Source organism: Cottoperca gobio, chromosome 17 (assembly GCF_900634415.1).
Source record: "Cottoperca gobio chromosome 17, fCotGob3.1, whole genome shotgun sequence".
Lineage (NCBI taxonomy): Eukaryota > Metazoa > Chordata > Actinopteri > Perciformes > Bovichtidae > Cottoperca > Cottoperca gobio.
This window is the reverse complement of record NC_041371.1, coordinates 13,548,295-13,568,508: the sequence shown is the minus strand read 5'-3', so window position 1 is coordinate 13,568,508 and position 20,214 is coordinate 13,548,295. Positions and strand designations below refer to the sequence as shown.

Here is a 20,214-nt window from a genome sequence, read left to right as displayed (position 1 = left end):
TTTTTACCCCCTTACATTACTTTGTTGTTTTTATATGCTGGCCCTTATCGAACACGCTCAAATGATTGGATTACGTTGAAGGTTGTTGTGGAATTCAGCCGATACAAACTAAACTAAAGGGTGGTGAGAAGTAAATCTATCATACTGAAATAAAGACACTCGGTTAAAGAAGTGAGCTCTTTATTCCTGCAGGAATGGAACAACAAGACAGAGTGTCAAACGGCCTGTCATGAAGTTCGGCTGTTTATACTGATCTTGGAAACTCCAGTTTTTCTCCTTGTGCACCTGCAACTTGGAATATCATGCAGAACATTCTAAAGCTTACGTCACTTTGATCCTTAGGGCAATGAACATGTTTAAATGTCATCCCATTTTACTTCCAGTTGTTCTTGTTTTTGTTATTATTATTTGTTTTTCTCAGTACCTTGGATTTCTTAGCTATATTCTAAATGAGGTCTCTACCTCAATGTATTCCCCAGTCAAACTAAAGGTTGAATGAATGAATCTATGTCGAGCCTTTCACAACTTTTAGACTGTGTGAATCACTAACCATGATAATAAAAGCCTACACCATGTGGGCAACTTACGTAATCTCTGCTATAAGTGGAAGGGTGTTGGGTATTCTATGAGCGCCGTAGCAGACAGAAAGGTGATGACATTATTGTTTCTTGGCTCCCCATCAATGCTGACCCCTCCGACTGTATTTGTGTGTGCATATAAACTGAGTTGATTTGGGCTGTACTCAGTGTGATACCTCTGATCAACTCCCTTGTCCTCTGTTGAACAGCACAACAGCGGAGAGCTTGACCAATCACAATGAGGCAGAGCTGCAGAGACGCTGTCGGGAGAGACAGCAGGAAATTGACCACATGGAGCAAGTGCTGGAGACCAAGATTCAGCTCCTGCAGGAGGTTCGTCCGCTCGCACCTTCAGCGACTTGAGCTGACACACAGGCGCTTCAGATTTACAAATCATAACGGTTTATGCCTGTGTATATTTCCAGGAGGCCCAGTTAGCACGCAGCGAGGCTGTGCGGGTGGCCTCGCTGGCTGGATCGCACTCCCACGCCTCCCTCCTCTCCCTCGACACCCCCATGGAGGACATCCCAGAGGACGAGAAGCCTCTGAGCATCCTGTCCCCATTCAACACCAACAAAGACAGGTGCAAAACACTAACACATCTCCTCAACTACAAATAATGTCAAACACGTCAAATCCACCTCCATGCCTCACTGGCAATATCTCTGTCTGTGTTCAGGTTAATAGAGGAGCTGACTAAAGAGCTTTGCTCCAAGGAAGCGTTCATCACAGAGCTGAGCGGAGAGAAGACGACTCTCACGCTCAGGGTGGGAGAGCTGGAGGGACAAGTTCAGGAGCTGTCTTCATCTCTGCTGCAGAAGGACAAGGATGTGGACGTATGTACATATTTTATTCTAACATCAGAAATCCTCTTAGGTGGCATCTCTACCGCTAATTAAATTAAATTCACTAAGCTTTGTTGGCATGGCATTTGACATGTGTTGCCAAAGCACAATTACAATTATGAGAGAAAATTAAGGAAATGTACAAAAAATAAATGATAATATTAGTTAATGTAATAAAATAGATTCATAAGTAAATAAAATAAAATATTATAAGTAGTCAAGTTTTTATTGGTACAATTTCAAAGTGACAACTTTAGCAATGCCAGACACACACAAACAAAGTGTGTTAATCTACTGATAATATCTTAAAGAGGTGTTAGTCGGGATAATATAAGATATCTTAGCAAAGGGATATCGGAGACCCACATTTTTCTAACCTGAAGCAGTGTTCAGTTAATGTGTTTGTACTGCATCTGCTAGTTATCATTTATATATCAATGTAGAGCAGTCAAACCGTGCAGAATTTATAAGAGCTTTTAATAATACTGCATTCCTCTGTAGCACCACGTCGCCTCTAGCCAGACTTCTGTTCTAAAAAGAGGCTCCTGAAGCAGCATATGTGACATTCTTAAACCTTATTTTAACAGCTATACATGTAGGTCATAAGAGCTATTTGCACACACAAACTGCTACTTAAACAAACACACACACTGCAGGGGCAAATGTGTGAAAGTATTGTCACCCATGAAGTATGATGTCATCTAAAGAAAATAATTATTTGATATTTCTGTGAAGGTTTATCTGTTTTCTTAAGATTATTTGTAATATTTATTTGATTAAATATTTGTATTAGAATATATTATTAGTACAGTAGGTTCATTGTCTTTCGCCTCTATTTCAGTTTTATCAGGAGGAACTTGGTCAAGAGAGGCTGCGCATCGAACAGGAGATGCAGGTATGTGGCGCTCCGTATTTTTATGTATGTCGGTTCTTTAGTCTTCACATGTTATTATAGAGTTCTCCACTAAGGGTCAGAACAGCATCACAGTTGTTTAACGTCAGACACACTCTGCCTCCTTATGGAGAAGTGACACATAGCATTTTCATACAAAAGCTGACAGCTACAACATGACACATGTTTGAATAATTTGTAAATGTAGTATTTAAAATAGTTATATAGTTATAATAGATCAGAAGGTTTGCGATATGACCAGTACGTAAGAGGTTGTGGTACACAGAAAAATAGAGCAGTATTCCAAATGTTACCAAAATATAGTCTGTCTCTGCAGAATGTTTTGTGCAGAAATTGATATAATAAAATCAATACAACTTCTCTCTGTAATACAAAGTCATGGCAAAAAGTAAGTAAACATCAAGTGAAACATCCTGTGTTGAGATGATACTTTGCTCGTCTTTGTGCGATCCAACCCTGAATGTCCGATGAGTCATCGCCAGTAGCTGATTGGCAAACAACACGGATATGTGTTGATGAAATTTCCTCTAAAGCGAACAAACCAAGGCGAGGAACATGGATGGAGCATCATGTGAGGCTCCCTGTGAAATATCTTGCAGATGGTTTATCTCATTACATTTACAGGCTTTAGCTGCACTGACATCCCCAAGGACACATTTCTGTCCTGATGTCTAATGAAACCACAAATGGAGAATGACCATTACCTTCATGTCAGCTCCTTCTACCCAGAGGGAGTCTTTACCGTCAATTTGCAATTCTATAAATGAATAATCATAACCATAGTTAGCTTAATAATTCATCTTTCCGGTGCGGTGCAGTGTTGCTTCATGTTATTTGGCTTTAGCCTGAATGTGTTGAAAACATATTTGTTGTTGAGTGAGGCGTTTTAACTTGTAAATCGCTTGTGGATGAAGGATGCAAATGTCCTCGCCAGGCCGGCTCAGATTTCACACTGGATGCAAATGTGCGTAATGGTTTGCATGTGTGAGTGTGTGCCTCTGCACTGTGTGTGCAAAACATTTACTGTGGTCACTAAGGGAACAGTATCTCATTTATATTTGATGTGCAACATTTTGTGTATGGATAAGAAAAAAGACATAGTCTTAATATGAGTGCAACAAGGAGAAGATGTTAGTTTTTTTCAAAGCTAAATTGAACTACCAGTGTGTTAAAATGCCGATTTTTGGGTCAGTGTAGAGGACATTTGCAAAGGGAGGTGACAGTTGTTTGTTAGTGGTGCATATGTGTGCACAAGGTTAATTTAAAGCAATTCAATTATTCTAAATGTGAGCTTCAGTTGTACTTTTTAGCAATTAAAGTTCTGCAGCAGTAACAGAAACTCTTCATACGGCTGCATTTGCATCTACTCACAGAGATCATGCGCGTGTGTGTGCGTGTGTGTGCGTGTGTGTGCGTGTGTGTGTGTATGTGTGTGTGTGCGTGTGTGTGTGTGTGTGTGCGTGTGTGTTCCCATGAGGTGCCATCTTTCATATATGCGTGTGTATATGCAGGCATCTTGCTGGTTAGCAGTTCAGCAGGTCTGGTTTCAGCAGGGTTATCGATAGGTCAGGTTGACCTTTGAGTGCTCAGCGACCCCACCACTGATATCAAGTTGTGTTGCAATAAGAGCTCTTAATTACTTCCCCAGACACAGCCATTTAGATCAAATCTGTCTGGAGAGAGAGGAATAGCCAGGAAATACATGTCATCTGAAACCTCTTAAGACAGGTATTTCCTGAGTTTCCTTTTCTTTTCAGGAATAATTTGTAGTAATCAGTACACTGTAAACAACTAAATGCTTGTATTTCTGAACATTCAGTTTCACAAAACATCCAATTAAAAAGGAATATATGTCCAGATATATTCAGCTGCATTCTGTCTGTGGCCACCTTAAGGCAAATTCTGACAAACATCTGATTTGGAGAGAATGACTCAGGCCAAGTCATTTACTTTCAAACAATCAGCAATCAAGGATCTTGTAGCAGACACAAGCTTCCACAACTCTGACCTACATATTAATGTGGAGGCGCAGGATCTGTACTCTGTCCTGAAGCAATACAACTGCTTTGTAGATGAAAGTATATCGATGGTCGACAGGGGATTTTTCACTGCTTGTCTGCGAGGCAGTCACAGCGTGACAGCATGACCATCTGTTTGTGCGCCCTTGGGAAAACAAAAATTGTGGTCACTGCAGAGACACACAGTCAAATGCATGAGAAAGGGCCGGTTGTTTGATCATCATAATCAAATTATTGTTGAAGTATCTGCACCACGGCAACAGGGAATACAAATAATGCTTATCTGGAGGCAAAAGCATGTTAAGACACAAGCTACGGTGGTCTGATGAGGTCGTTATTAAAGGACGAAAACACCAGTAGGATTATACTATTGCAAAGATATTTAGTAAGCTCAATAAACACACATTCAACTCAGTGAGCTTTACAAAATCTATTTATTTTGTATTTCTTTTACATGAATTCTTTGTCAAAAAACACTCATGTCTGAAAAATGTCTACAATAATTCCACTACAATTATTTACTTAATAGAGGAGAGACAGTAGTTGTAACAGCACACATGCAGCTGACACCAAAACTGAGATTTATATATGAAAACTGACTCATTGTATTGATTATGAAAATGATCATCTGTGAAGCACTGACTATGTTATGCTGCCTGTATGATAATGAATCTATTCAAAGCTTATCTCCATATGTAACCTGATTTGTAACTGCAGTACATGTGTGTCGTCTTGGTAAATGGTTTTATAGCTCACTGAAAACATGCTTCTGTCTTAACCCCGCAGAGCTTCATGCCTGATAAAATACTCGTGAATGACCAAAGGCCAGGCAGGTGACCCGAGATACCTGAATAAAAATAGAGGAGAGAATAATAATGATACATTTCAGTGGTTTGTTCTGTGGTTTAGAACCATTTGTAGCGGTGGGATATAATTATATACTTCATTCCTAATATAATCATAAATGTTACGTAATTATTGCAGAAAATATAATTTCTACAACAAAAGTTATGGGTTGTATATTATATTTCATATGCAATACAGTAAAAAGTAAAGTGCTGAGTGTGGAAACTGGTTCTAGTCAACCCTGTGTGTGTGTGTGTGTGTGTGTGTGTGTGTGTGTGTGTGTGTGTGTGTGTGTGTGTGTGTGCGTGTATGTGGCTCTACAGCGTAATTATTACTGAAGATCTGTCATCGTGTCCATTTGGTTTTCTTTAAAATATAAAAAATTAGAATATTATGTCCCATCTTATCCCCTACAGTAGTTTTGTACAGTAAATTTAATGTAGTAATGTGTAAACCTTGTAGATAATTATTATGTTATAATAGTTATTATACATATACTTACATATAAGCATTGTACAACATAATGTGGCAAAGCTGTATGGGTCATACCATTAAAAATGAATTCCATAAAAATAGAATAGAATAGAGTCTGTCTGTACTTTTTAATTTTACAGAGCGTCACTAATGTTTCAATGCTACTGAGCATTTCACCTGTTCATTCAGGCGAGCAGAGCTTAGTACACCGGGAAGGAGGAAGTAACAGACTCCCAGGGGAACATCACTCTGTCTCTTTACCAATACACCCAGAATAAAGCTAATATATGGTATGTTTTCATTTTATTATGTGTTTTAAAATAGAAATTGCCGTTTTGAGTCAGGAATCATCGTGGATATTAAACCGTGAGCATCTACGTATGACTGCTTCGGGCTTCTCCACCCCCTGTATTCTCTGAATGGTGCGCTCCGCCGCTGCAGGTCTGATTCAGGCAGCCACATCATTATCAGGCCGGAGGATCTCAGACCGCGCGGAGCATCGAGCCCACTGAGCGCGTGTTTGCCTCACTAGCTGTCGGTAAAGGCTCTGAAATGAATGAAGAGTCCCTTTTGTGGACGCAGACACCGGAGAAATACTCAGAAGACTGTCCCGGGACGACTGTTACTGCTCTGTGTCCGTGTCCGGATTATTACCGATTCCCAGTAATTATTAACCTGACTGCGCGCGGTGCGGCTAGTGTGTCCGTGACAGCCGACTGATGGTGCATAGGCGCGTATGGTGCTGTTGGGAAATGCGAAACAGCGGTTTGGTGACAGCGCGAGGACGATACCCAGATAAATACTGCATCTGATTGATGAGACATTCTCATGACTTCGCTGTGGGAGTGTGCGCCATATTCCCCACGCACCTGCACCTGCAGCAAATGAATAGTGATCCTGGACTGATGGATATTTTTTAATGACTATCGATTGATGATCCTGCCAAGAACCTCATTTGCAACCATTTTCTACAACTATATTGCTTATCCTTGTCTACCTCCTTTCATAACCCATTGAATTTGATGCCATTGCAAGGACTGATGTCATGAGCAGAGTTATACTATTTCAGATGAAGGCTGCTTTTATTGTGCTCTAAAAGCATGTGTTTACTCTGATGCACGGGATCTTCATAAGGACAGGTGTCCTGGTGTTAGAGCAAATAAGGGTCATTTTAAACCTGTGGAATGCTTGATCTCAAGATGAAGGAGGCGTGTCGCATCTGTGGACGGGAGCTCTGTGGTAACCAGCGGCGATGGATCTTCCACCCCACCCCCAAGCTCAACCTGCAGGTGCTGTTGTCTCACGCTCTTGGTCAAGAGCTGACCCGGGATGGCAGAGGAGAGTTCGCCTGCTCCAAGTGCACCTTCATGCTGGACCGCATGTACCGCTTCGACACAGTGATCGCCCGTGTGGAGGCCCTGTCCATCGAGAGGTTGCAGCGGCTCCTGCAGGAGAAACACCGGCTGAGGCAGTGCATCGGCGGGCTCTACCGGAAAACAAATTCAGAAGACGGTGCTGTAACTTCACCTGGAGGCAATGAAGAACCAGGAGATGGGATGGTGGACATTTCAGGTCTCACTCATGCGAAGTACTGCGCCCTGCTCCAGGATGATCTGGTCTACTCTCTGTACGAGTCCTGGGCAGACGACGGCCTGGACTGTCAACACCAACAACACCCTCAGTGTCCTGCTGGTCCAGGGTCAGAGGTCACAGTTGCAGGCTCACATCGTTGTGTTTCCAGCACTCCCAGGAGGTGTCGCGGATGTTCCTACTGGCGGGTGGCGGACTCTGACTATGAAGCTGTTTGTAAGGTGCCCAGGAAGGTGGCACGGAGTATTTCCTGTGGGCCGTCATCCAGATATTCAGCCAGTGTTATTGGAGGGAGTGTGACCGGAGGAGTAGGAGGTGGTGGAGAAGGAGTAGGAGAACAAAATAATAATGTGGAGGATTCAGAAGAACCCCCCTCCTCTTTAACTCTGGTCCCTGGTTCTCATGACCCCTCGAGGACATCAGACAGTGATCACACTCTTGGCTGGAAGAGCCAGCTCTAGCCCCTCTATAGCATCATTAGAGACGACTGAAGAATTATTTCAGCCTGGAGGCATAACAGATGGGCTGCTGAGCTCCCCTAGGGATCTAATTGACGACCGGATATCTGACTCCCTCTCTGAGGAGCACATGGGAGGCCCACATGGCCCAGCCTCACCTGGCCGCAGCCTCTCCCTGGCTCTCTGTTTACTGCAGAGCTATGCTGTCTACCGGCCAGTCCTGAGCTCTAAGGGGAGCAAGCTGCCGGTGCTCCGTCGGAGCGCCAGTAATGGAGGTTTGAGACTGGGCTTCCCTGATCCTGTTCTGGGAATGTCTTATGGAACCCCAGAGGGAGAAAGAGACATCCAAATGCCAACACCTGAGGTGGAGACCCCTCTGATCAGGCTGGTTGATCAAGATCTCAACCTGGCATACATGGAAGATTTGTTAGAAAATTTGTACAAGGAGTATCCTCCCCCACGTCCTCACCAGGTATAAAACCTCGACAAGGATGGGGCAGGTGATGAATACAGGGATTTTACTACTGCAGGATGATGACACATCATTTTGCCTATGCTACTACAATTGTGCAGTATGTGCACCAACCTTACAGGCTTTGATGTTTGACAGACAAACCATGCAGCCTGCACACAAAACGAGTATTCTCAGCACTTTTTTCTTAATTATCCTCATAATCCCACTCTGTCACTTAAATCCTGAACACAGCTTCTCCTACAAGCTTTTACCCTAGAGGATGTGTGTGTGTGTGTGTGTGTGTGTGTGTGTGTGTGTGTGTGTGTGTGTGTGTTACGTGTGTGTGTGTGTGTGTGTGTGTGTGTGTGTGTGTGTGTGCACTTAGTTGGCTATATGTGGGATAACATTACATGAGCAGTCAGGTGAGGGTAAGCTGTGACACACCACATGGCCTAATTACCATGTGTGTGGGAGTGTTTGGAAGCACAAAGAGGTCATTAGTCATGTCAATAAAGTAGAAAGCTCAAGCATTTTTGAAAATTAAGTTAGATATCTAAAATGTTAACATGTAGTTGTTTGTATATTTAAATGATTCTAAGTTACGATTTTGAGGATGACTTCCATCACAGCTGCCAAATGCTTTGAAGCACAGCCTGCAGACAAATCACAGGATTTATGTGTGTTATTTAAGTATGTGAGGACAAGTGTGCTTTCGTATATTTGTGTGTAGTACTAAAATACTCAAGACAATAAACTTCAACAATAGATTTTGAGGGTGTGTGTTTGTCTCTGTGTGATCCTCGAGCCAGGGCTGCTGACTAAAGTAGGTTAGATGTGGGGAGACATTAAGACAGAGTGACTCCACTACTGGCCTATTTTTACTCGGAGCCCTTGAGGCAAAATGAGCCACACAATGTCAGACCATCCTATCATCTCAACTCTGGTTGGTTGGAACAATAACCCTATTTAAATGATATGTTGACGCAATCATTTTTATTCTGAAAAACACATTAAAGCACAAATAGATCTTGGTAAATTGTATAAGTTATTGTATCCTAATGAGGTCCTTCTAGTAAGTGAAGTTGCAAAACCGAGGTTATGTAAAGATAATAGCGGCACAGAGCACTTTGAGCACGCTCACTTGTGCTAACTCATGCATGCAGACACTCTCACATCACTTCAGAGGCTCTCCCCCAACACGGCTTTTTACAATGTACACGCATGAATGAGCAGAGTTTGTAAATGATTGTACACATATTAAACAATCCACTGTGAAAGTTATGCAGCCACAGTGAGTGTATTATATCATTTGAAACACTGACATCTTACCTTATTCTCTTCATTACAGAGCCTCGTTGAGGAGCAGCAATGTCAGCTGAACCAGTATGAGTGTGCGGCCAGGCAGTGTGTCAGCGAGCTGCAGAAGGCCCAGCTCCAGGTCCAATCCCTGCAGGCCAAGATCCACGAGAGTGAGGCCAACAACATGGTATGGCACATAAATGCCTCATTACAGTTAGATTATGTTTTGGTAATTCCACATCTGAGAATTGATGACAGTCTAACGGTGTTTCCTGTTTCCGTCTGTAGAAGCTACAGGAGAAGCTGAATGAGATGGAGTGTGAGCTGCGTTCAATCCGCCAGGCTGCTCAGAGTCAGGAAAGAACCATTCTGGGTCTCTCAGAGTCCATCGGCACCAAAGACAGTGAGGTAAGGGTTTGTATTTGTCAGCCTGTGTGAGAGGATACCTGTATTTGATAAGGTCTTCATGCTCATGATTTATTCTGCTTTAAGGCCCAGGAGCTGTACCAGCTGATGGAAGGGCAGAACTCGACTCTGTGTAAGCTGAGAGAAATGGTCCATCGCAACCAGCTTGCTCAGTGCAAGGTGAGAGGTGATGCACATATAGTGGTGCAAACCCTGATCCAGGATCATTCCTTATCGATGGTGAGAAATCTTGTCTCCAGGCTGATGGCATACTGACTTTGGTCTGTGGTCATTCTTTAGGCTCCAGAGGGGGTCAGAGAGTCCTTGACGCTCGCCCATCTGCAGGGCGAGCTTGTGGCGGTGCAAAGCTCCTTGTTCTCCCTCGGCCTGGAGCTGGAGGCCAGCCAGAGGAGCCTGAGACAGAGCCAGAGGCAAGGAGATGACCTGTCGAGGTTCAAGGACAGACTCAGCTCTGATCTACAGGATGTGCAGCAGCACAGGGAGGTCACTGAAAAGCACAACCAGGTAAGTGTGTTTATCAAGGTTTGAGGGTGAAAGAAGTCTTTGAAGGATGCAGCATGTGTGACCTCTCGTCTTTGTGCCGCAGGACCTGTGCTGTGCCCTTCAGAAAGCCCGCTCTGAGCTTCAGGCTAAAGAAGCAGCTCTGAAGGAGACCGAGGCAGAGAGACACACTGTGGTGCAGGAAAAGGACAGGAGCATCACACAGCTCAAACGCTCTCTGCAGGACAAGGAGCAACAGTTACAGGTAACATTCACAATCCCAATCAATCAATTCATACTGTACGTAGTCACATAGATGCACACATTTCTGATCACGTCTAAAACAATGTTTTTATTTGTAGGAGTACTCAGAGATGTTAGAGTCAACAGGAAGCTCCAAACCAAGAGATGTCCTGCTGGAGAAACTAAGAGAGCGTATTAAAGATAGAGACAGAGCTCTGGAGGTAATACACACACACCCACACATTCATATACACACCAGGGGCATACATTAATGTCAGCTTGGTAGAAGTAGTGAGGAGCCCAACTACTGTACCATGTGGAGTTTCTGATTCATGCGACAGTCTTCCCTGTACAATCAGGGCAGGAGAAATGGAGCATAACATTTCACAACCAACTTGGGAGTTGTTAAGGAGAGAAGGAGCAAAAACTTCATTACTGTCTTCTTTTCAATCGTGTTGCAACCATACAGCAGTGGGAAAGAAGAATCTTTCCTAAAAATCAGATGATGATGGTGTTGCTTCATAAAAATGTTTTATTTCATAGTCTTGACTCATTCGATTTAATGAGTTTGTAAGGCGCAGGATCTTTGTATACTGCACACTTGCTCATGAATATCACAGTTTAGAGTGCCCAGAATAGCAGCAGTGTGATATTTCTCCCCCTCCGCCATCTGCAGCGCTCCATCGATGACAAGTTCCGCTGTGTGGAGGAGCGCGAGGGCCAGGTGAGGAGGCTGCAGCTGGCCCTCAGGGAGAAGGAACGAGACCTGGAGAGACTCCGCTGCATCCTGTCCAACAACGAGGAGACCATCACGGTACGCTCATCGCACACACACACACACACACACACACACACACACACACACACACACACACACACACTATCAGACTAGCTTGTGTTGATGGCAAGCACTATTAACATGAAGACTATCCTGTTAGGTAGTTTTTGATATAAACCGATATATTTAAGAGTTATGTTTTTGTGTGGTTACACCTGTGATTGTGACCATCAGAGTCTGGACGCCTTGGTGCGTGGCAAAGAGCTGGAGCTAGAGCAGGCGGCCGAGGCCTACAGGAACCTCCAGTGGCTGAAGCAGCAGAGTGAGGAGAAGGAGAGAAACACCCTGAGAGAGAAAGACACCATCATCAGCCAGCTGCAGGCAGCTCTACAGACACACAGCCAGGAGGCACAGGTAACACACACACACACACACACACATTCATTTATTGCCTTTATTGTCTAAGCTTTGAAAAACCAGTCCACGTAGACAAACCTGTGCTACTTGTTTTCACTTTCACAAAAACAACAGCTGACACAGGCTTGTTTTGTGTGTGTGTGTGTGTGTGTGTGTGTGTGTGTGTGTGTGTGTGTGTGTGTGTGTGTGTGTGTGTGTGTGTGTTCATGTGTATGCAGGATCTGACAGCCGCCCTCGTTGCCAGAGCTCAGGCCGGTCCCACTGAGGTTGTAGAGGAGTTGAAGGCTCGGCTGGCCCTGAAAGAAAAACTCTTCCAGGAACTGCTGTCAGACCGCAGTCGCCAGTCTAATGAACACCAAGCACAGGTCCAGGACATGCTGAACACTCTCAGCTCCAAAGACCAGTATCTGCAGGTAGGCCATGTTTAGCTGGTAATGGTTATGGTAATTAAAGTCAACAGAAGAAAGCAATAAACATAAAATGCAACTGATGGATTGTGCTTAATAAAAAGCTTTCACCCTCTTCACTCTCTCTCTCAGGACTACTCCTACAGGCTCTCCCTTGTGATTAATGAGCGCACTGGCCAGCTGCAGGAGCTACGCAGACAGCTGTCATCCAGACAGCAAGAGCTGTGCGAGCTGAAACAGGACAAGGAGAGAGAGACGGGAGGAGAGGCGGAGCATCTGCGGAGTCTGCTCAAAGAGAAAGAAGCCTTCATCAAGGTACCTGTTTGTTCGTTTCCCTTGACTTTCTCTCTTGCTCCATCTCCTGTCCAGCTAATCTTCACAGTGCACTTTACTCGGTAGGAGCTGATGCAGAGCCAGGAGGAGGCGATGCAGCCATCCTTTAAAGAGAGTGAGGAAGAGATGAAGGCTCTCCAGGAGGAGTTGCAGCTGGTACTGATGAAGGAGAGGGAGGCTCAGGTACATATGTGGACACTGTGATGATGCAAAAAAAACAATCCTTTCTCTTATCTCACAAGTCGTATCTTTGTGCCCTCTCCCTGCAGAAGGAGCTCTCTGCTCTGCGTGTGTCTTTGGGTCACCAGCTGGACGCTAAGGACAGCACTGACCATCAAGTAGGATTTTGCTTCCTTCTCAGCCAATTAGACAGTATTTGGCTGTTTGTGCTGCTTAATAATATGTATTTATCATGTCTCTCCTTCCTCCTCAACCCTGCCTGCCACTTTGATATAGTGTGTGCTGGAGCAGCTTGAGTCAGAGTATAACAAGCTGAATGATGCCCTAAAGGCAGAGAAGAGATTATACCAAAATCTCACGCACATTCACACCAAGAGTGACAGGTAGGGAAGCTGCACCCAGGTCTTGTGAATACAGTAAGTTGCAGAGGTTTTTTGTTTTGTTTTAAAACACGTTTTACTTTTCCTCAGCTCCCAGAAGATCCAGGCCCTCCACACCGAGCTAGACTCTGTTCAGGCGCTCCGCAGACAGCTGGAGGAGGTCCTGGCCAGGACCCGTAACATGGCCTTGGTGGTGGAACAGGCAGCTAAAAGGCAGCCTGACTTTGGAGGTGGGCAGGGTCCAGCCTCCTGGGCTGCAGGGGGCACTGTCACTAACGCTCTGTGATGCTCTGTCTGACCACAGCACTGCTGAGTGAGATGGAGCTGCCTGTAGCCACTGATAGTCAGATTTATGGGGGGAAAAAGAAGAAATAGTGAATATGATTAGGACAATGTGAAATAAAAATCCAAATCTGATTGTCAGTCTTCAGGCGGCTTCATCCAGATATCACAAACACTACTTCAAGCAGCAGAAGCCTGTTCAGATTAACCTCAATGATATGAATTGGCAACGTGCAACCCAGAGTCTTATTTATTAATATAATTTGTGAGTGTGTGAATATGTTTTTTGTATTCTTTCCGGAAACAGCCTGTATATTGCTTTGCAGTGCGATTGTTCTGTATTGCCATTTCTGTGTACTGTCTCTCACCGGTGTCACTCTTCCAGCCTTACCGTCACAGTGAAGTTACGTCTTGTGGAGAAACTCAAGCTCGTGCCTTACAGTGAAACGTCTCGCCATCCATCATTTGTTTTTATATCATCTGTTTGTGAACAGGATGTGCACACTCAACAAGGCCCAAGATACAAATCCCAAAAGAAGGCCAAGTAGTTTCCTTCAGTTCAGCTTAACCTTGGATTGCTCTCATACAGTTTACCTGCTCTGCACTAGTTATATTTTAGTCTGACAGACGTGCATGAAACATAAAGTCAGCCACGTTAGATGTAAGGTGGTAGGTGTGCGCTGATTACTTTAAAGTAGTAGTTTAGTGTATGTGTCGTTTTTAGTTTATCTGCTCGTTGAACTTCAGCTTTGTTCCAAAAAGCAGTCAAATATAGTATTAAGTAACTTTACTGTCTGAACTGTGCCCTCTATAAATGCCAGAAATAACCCGTTCAATATTTATATTAGGTAGAGTTCATGTTCTGGGATTTGTGCCCTGATCTCTCATCTAGCCTCAGAGATGGAATCCTTGTCAACACTTCTTTTTTGTATTTTTAATGCAACAGAAATAAATAAATGTGCTGGCTTTTTGTCAAAAGCACTTCTGTTTGTTGTGTTTAATTGGGAATTTGTGTTAATAATATCCCAAATCTGAAATCCCCCATTTGGTCCTTTTTTATATACCTTCCCCAGAGATCAACCCTCAGTGTGTTATCTATCTGTACCATTCCTGTATCATCCTCAGCCTCCTAGTCTGTCATATTTGCAGTTTTGTAATATAAGGAAACACATGTTATAACATGTTAACATATGGTCAAAAATAACTGCATTTATCATCAGACTTCTGTAGATAATTAGGTATTTATGTATAACTATAAACATGAAACTGTATTACCAGACATTTCCAATAGAAGTTCTTCATGTCCTCCCTCATGCATGATATTGTGGCATGGTTTTCATGTTTGCATGGCTGTTCTGCTGTAATGTCAGATATCACTAATGCTAAAATGCCAAATTCACCACTAAGGGAAGCTCATGTGAGCCCTTTTACTCGACATCCCTGATTTCTTTTTTTTAAACGTGAAATCCACGTTAGTTTAAATGACAAAAACACCCAACAACACACCGTTTCAAGGAGTGCCCCTTTGTATATGCTCCCAGTATGAGAGTGGTGACAATATGTAGTGCCAGTGTGCAAACAGGCCCTCACATTCAGTCCTTTCAGTTTACAGAGCACATTGTTCAATATAGTATAACCCAGAAGTTTACTCCATGAACTTTCTGCCCTCTCACGAGCAGCACAAAGACATTTCATATATTTAACTTTAATATTTGTTTTAGGGTGGAGACTTCTGTAGTAATTAAGTGCCTTTGAACTTTATCCGGATTATGAAGTAATCCCATAATAAAGCCCAAAAATGCACTGAGCAACTGTAGATACACACCCATACACACATAATACACACCTACCACTACACGCTGTACGTGGAGCATGTGTGTGTCTGTTGCGTGTCATTAGTGCCGATTATGTAAAAAAAAAAATCCTTTGAAGTTCCTGCCAGTCACTTTCCACTGAGCCTCAATACTTTGATAATACACAACTGCAACATGCTGTATACATATTCAGTGTTGGCACAAACTCACCACAAAACCATATGAGTGAATATAAATTACATTTGTCTCAGATCTCACACATACACACTCTCCTCCTGGGTTGCTCTGCCTTGAGTGTGTTTTTGGCTGGCAGGCAACGTATGACATAACATTTCCCTTTAGTCCCATGACTTCCAAAGAGGTGATTCAGCGTTCAAAGAGTTCTGGAAAGAATGTTGTTAGAGAGTGGAAGCAAGAGAGGGAGAGACAGGAAAAGAAAAGTAACAGGATTAAGAAATAAAGAAAAAAGGTATTGGATATTGAGCTTATATGGTTGTTGTGTTTCCAGAGCTCAGCACAGAGGAGGAGGAGGGAGACGATGAAGAAGGCAGCAGTGACGAGTTCACGGACAGCATAGAGGAGGATGATAACAAAGTGACGGCCAGAAGTTTGGCCTCCATTCAGGTAAAATACTTCTATTTACATGTCACTGTTAGATCCCTTTAATTCCAGGCCGCTTGTAACCACAGATTTATGGAGAAAGCTCTTTACTTAATGACTTAAATAGAAGCACAATAACAAACGTCATCTTTTTTCTGACTTGTGTTAAGGCTCGTGGAGCGGAGGCTGTGACTGGACCGCTGGTGTCCCAGAGAGCTGATGTAAAGCAGCTTGAGGAAGCAAAGAAGACACTTGAAGACCAGCTTGAAGAAATAAAGTCTCAACTGGAGAGCGATGGATACACCTCCGTGGCTCAGATGAGGTATGAGACATTAAAGCATGTATGAAGCAGGACATGTGACTGTTTTTGCTTTCTGAGCTGTAGGATAGTTTTAAACCGGACAACTGTGTCTTTCGTTCCGTCTTCTGCCAGGAGTGCACTGCAGGGGCTGCAGCGGGAGAAACAAGCTGTGAAAGACAGCCAAGGACTGAACCAGGAAGAGGAAGAAGAGGAGGAGGATATTGAGGAAGACGATGAAGAGGAGAAAAGCTCTCCAGTGCCGGTGGGGAAGCGATGTCATCCGTGTGTTAGTCTGAGTGATGAGCGAGGGAAGAGGCACTGCAAGAGGCCACGCTCTCTGACGTCCCATCATCACACACACCAGCCTGAGACGGTAACACACTCTGCATTTAAATAGGAACTTTTTTAAGTTCAACTTTGAGTGACTTAAAACTGCAGCTTGTAACTACCTCAGATATTTTATGAAGCTGCTGCAAATCTATTGTAGTAATTTTAACTTTGAGGCGTTAAAGATTTGCCCCCCTTTGTACAATATAATCATTTTATTGTGAAATACAGACCTAGATTTTTTCCTTTGACCTTGTCTTAAAGAGAATTAAATGTCAAAACAATGTAATACTTGGTGATGGAAAAGGGGCTCAAATAAGTAGAAAAATAATGTTAAATAAATTATGCCATCATGTCTCATCGTATATTTTGCATGGAAGACTCTATGTTGGTAAAAGAACTGCAGCAGGCAGATAAATTTAGCAAAAGTGGTTTGTTGCGTTCCACCTCTGTGAATAAAGCAATGTCTCCAGGGCTGCCTTCCTCTTCTCATCACCGGGTCTCCATTCACAGTCGTCATGTACAAGTTCTTTTAGTCCCGTGGTTGTTTATATAAGTGAGTCCTCACTGCTGCGCATGTAGTTACTGTCCTGCCATGTGTGATAATAAGCATGCCAATTAAAACATTGTTCCCACCCTGTGATATCCTCTCTTGTGTATGGACACGTCAGGATTGCTTTAACACTTTGCTGTCGCAGGAGGTGGAGCCTGCTGGGGACCGCAGTGAGGTGGGAGTGCTCTGGCAGGATATAGAGGAGGGTCTCCGGAAGCAGGCGGCCCGCCTGAGCTCCGATCTGGCTCTGATCCACCAGGAGAACAGAGAGCTGCAGGAAAGGCTGATGGTGTCTGAGGCCACGGTCCATGCTCAGGCGGAACAACTGAAGGAGTACAGAGATCTGCTCAGTGAGTCACTCTCAGGAACTTGTATAAAGACATGTTATTAGACGCATGTAAGAACTAAAAAGTGCTCAAAACCTTAATCAAACAAGTAATTCAAGTCATTTCTTTCTCACGTCTCTGCAGCGGAGACATCGGTCCAGCAGGCCAGTAAGCAGGTGCAGGTGGACCTCCAAGATTTGGGTTATGAGACTTGTGGTCGCAGTGAAGCAGAGAGAGAAGACGCCAGCAGCCCAGGTGACAAACCAATTTCTCTCAAACTATAACACCCCATGTTCTCTCCTGCAAAATACACTCACTGATCCTCAATATGTCTCTGCGTCTCTCTCCCTCCTTCAGAGTTTGACGACCTTGAGATGTGCACGTCACTGTCTCATCAACAGGACTATGAGGGTGCGGGAGGCAGCTGGTACGCTGGCAGCAGTAATACAGATGCTTATGAAATGGGTGATGAGTCAGCCTCTCTCCAGCATCTCGTCCAGGATCTCCGCTCACAGCTGACCCGCTGCCACAAGGTGATCCGTGGGCTGCAGCTGCGTGTCCGCTCCTTGTCTACCACCAGCGACTACGCCTCCAGCCTGGAGCGAACCCCACGCAAGGTACTGTTACATTAACCAGGTACTCGACGTGCTCTTTTAGGATCATTTTAGTTTAATAACGACGCTAATTGTATCATCACCTTCTAGGTAAACTGGGCCTTCGAGACATCACCAGCCCCTAGCGGTGTGGAGGAGGATGAAGGCTGGATGTCTGACACCCAAGGTATTCGCTCAGGGTCCAAGCCCAGCAGGGAGCTGCAAGAACTGTTGGCCCGAGTTGAGTCACTGGAGGCGCAGCTGAAGAACTCCAGACTGGAGGGCAAAGGCCAAGCAGAGGAGGAGAAATGTGCCACCTGGCCCGGGTGAGTGGACAGAGACAGAGAGGTCACGGTAAAAGATAGAGGTAGCTGTTACTCCTGGTGTAAAGGCAGCTTTATTTGATCTAGAATGAGTTAACAGATGCACATAAGAGTGATAAGTCATCTGACTTACAGCCCTGTATTAATGCTGTGTTTACAGGAAGTACAACACTCTGATCCAGGCACAAGCTCGTGAGCTGTCCCACCTGAGGCAGAGGATGAGAGAGGGGCAAGGAGCCTGCCATGTCCTGACCCAGCACCTGGGTGATACCACCAAGGTACTGCTAACCCTTCCGCACTAATAAATCAATCATTAAACCACATTTTGCTACATATTGCCAACATATGAATATGGATTGTCCATATTCTTATACCTGTTCAAATTCTCAACAACATACAGGCCTTCGAGGAGCTGCTGCGGGCCAATGATATTGATTACTACATGGGTCAGAGCTTCAGAGAGCATTTGGCACAGAACTCTGCTCTGGCACAAAGAGTGGTCGCCAAGATCAGTGGACGTAAGGAACATCTTCCCATATCTTCCATCGCACAGAAAGACAGTACAAGTTTTATAGTTTTATAGAATTAAAATAGTCTTAAATAAAGGCATTTAAATGAGTTTAAAGTGGCAGAGTAGCAGCATTAAAGACTGTATGAAATATCACCATTAACTATCAGAGCCATATTTTGAAATTTTGAATTTCAAATTGTAATTTCTTTTCTTTCCTGTTTTCTTTCCACAGGCGAGCGTGCAGAGAGCCATGATGACAAGACAGGCCATGAGTTGCTTGCCCTACGGTGAGTCGGCTGACACATTTTAATCTGAAAATCTTTGCAACAAACAAAGCAATGGTCTACAGAACCACCTGCAGCATTGTGATCTGTGGACCTCCCTTGAAGTTATTAGCCTTCTTTGTAGAGCACTTACTCTGTCCTTGTGATTAGTTTACCGTGTCATGTGACACGCTGCGGCACACCACATGGCTCCTTCTGCTGGAAAGGAGACAGAAGGTTGCTGTTAATCCACACACAGGCCACAGCATGTAGCCTTTACTCTTAAGTTGCTTTAGTTGAATAGACTTACAGTACAGGTGTCCCACTAGCCGGGCTTAAGAGGCTCAGTGGGACTGTGTGACACTCCTTTTGCCTCATTCAGTCGTACCGTGTTTAGTGGAAGACTGTTGGATCTATACTGAGTCACTTGTTTATGGATTCCTGTTATTTTGACATGTAAAACAGCATTTATAACTACTGCAATTTGTATTTTCTTTTGTTTTAAATTCACTTTCTGAATGCTAATAATATTTAGAAGGTAGACGAGACTCAGAAGACAGCAAAGAGTCTGTAGTGCATCAAGGATTATCTGGACTGGACTGATGGTGTAATGGCTCCTCTGTGGAAATCTATGATTTCTAAGAACAGCTCCATATACAGGGACTCTCTGTGGTCTTTTTCTACGGCTCGATGCCAGGCAAGAGAGGCGGCTTGTCTTAGGATGGTGTTGGAGAGAGACAGGGAGCTCATGCTTCGGCAGCTAAAACAGTAAGGGAAATTACTTCAAATAGGTGTATTTACTTCAAGAAGATTGGTCCACCTGAGCATACGTTTGGTTTGAAATCATCAAAAAGATCCATGAATTGGAAAGGGCGACTTCATTACAAAGAGCAATACATCTATCTATACTAATGATTATACTTTGCAACGTGGCTTAAATGGATAATATATTTGGTTGAATAACAAAAAGCCGGTTTTCCTTTCCCACCTTTGCTAAACTTCTTTCCACTCTTTAAGGGCTGCACCAACAATTAATTTCTTTATTAAAATGTATCTTCTGATTATTTCCTCAATTTAATATTTTGTCCATAGAATGTCTATAAATAGTGAAAAGGGCTCTGTGTAGTTTCCCACAGCCTAAGGTTGGATCTTCAAATGTCTTGTTTTGTCTGACCAACATCTCCAAAATCCCAAACTATTCA

At 43.7% G+C, this 20,214-nt stretch overlaps 1 protein-coding gene across 8 annotated transcripts in view; it reads left to right on the top strand.

Moving 5' to 3' along the window:
* The window catches only part of LOC115023077 (myomegalin), a 46,156-nt gene that overhangs the window by 15,353 nt on the left and 10,589 nt on the right, over positions 1-20,214 (top strand). For all 8 annotated transcript variants that reach the window (XM_029454230.1, XM_029454229.1, XM_029454224.1 and 5 more), the window contains exons 6-33: positions 788-911; positions 1,004-1,161; positions 1,258-1,414; positions 2,265-2,318; positions 9,525-9,662; positions 9,764-9,883; positions 9,968-10,060; positions 10,181-10,405; positions 10,488-10,646; positions 10,744-10,845; positions 11,301-11,438; positions 11,637-11,816; positions 12,038-12,232; positions 12,359-12,541; positions 12,626-12,742; positions 12,829-12,897; positions 13,016-13,122; positions 13,210-13,349; positions 15,724-15,839; positions 15,986-16,137; positions 16,249-16,489; positions 17,142-17,346; positions 17,467-17,577; positions 17,680-17,939; positions 18,027-18,241; positions 18,399-18,516; positions 18,639-18,756; positions 18,982-19,036. In XM_029454230.1, coding sequence (XP_029310090.1) covers positions 788-911; positions 1,004-1,161; positions 1,258-1,414; positions 2,265-2,318; positions 9,525-9,662; positions 9,764-9,883; positions 9,968-10,060; positions 10,181-10,405; positions 10,488-10,646; positions 10,744-10,845; positions 11,301-11,438; positions 11,637-11,816; positions 12,038-12,232; positions 12,359-12,541; positions 12,626-12,742; positions 12,829-12,897; positions 13,016-13,122; positions 13,210-13,349; positions 15,724-15,839; positions 15,986-16,137; positions 16,249-16,489; positions 17,142-17,346; positions 17,467-17,577; positions 17,680-17,939; positions 18,027-18,241; positions 18,399-18,516; positions 18,639-18,756; positions 18,982-19,036 — 4,050 coding nt within the window. The remainder of the gene's footprint in view (positions 1-787; positions 912-1,003; positions 1,162-1,257; positions 1,415-2,264; positions 2,319-9,524; positions 9,663-9,763; positions 9,884-9,967; positions 10,061-10,180; positions 10,406-10,487; positions 10,647-10,743; positions 10,846-11,300; positions 11,439-11,636; positions 11,817-12,037; positions 12,233-12,358; positions 12,542-12,625; positions 12,743-12,828; positions 12,898-13,015; positions 13,123-13,209; positions 13,350-15,723; positions 15,840-15,985; positions 16,138-16,248; positions 16,490-17,141; positions 17,347-17,466; positions 17,578-17,679; positions 17,940-18,026; positions 18,242-18,398; positions 18,517-18,638; positions 18,757-18,981; positions 19,037-20,214) is intronic.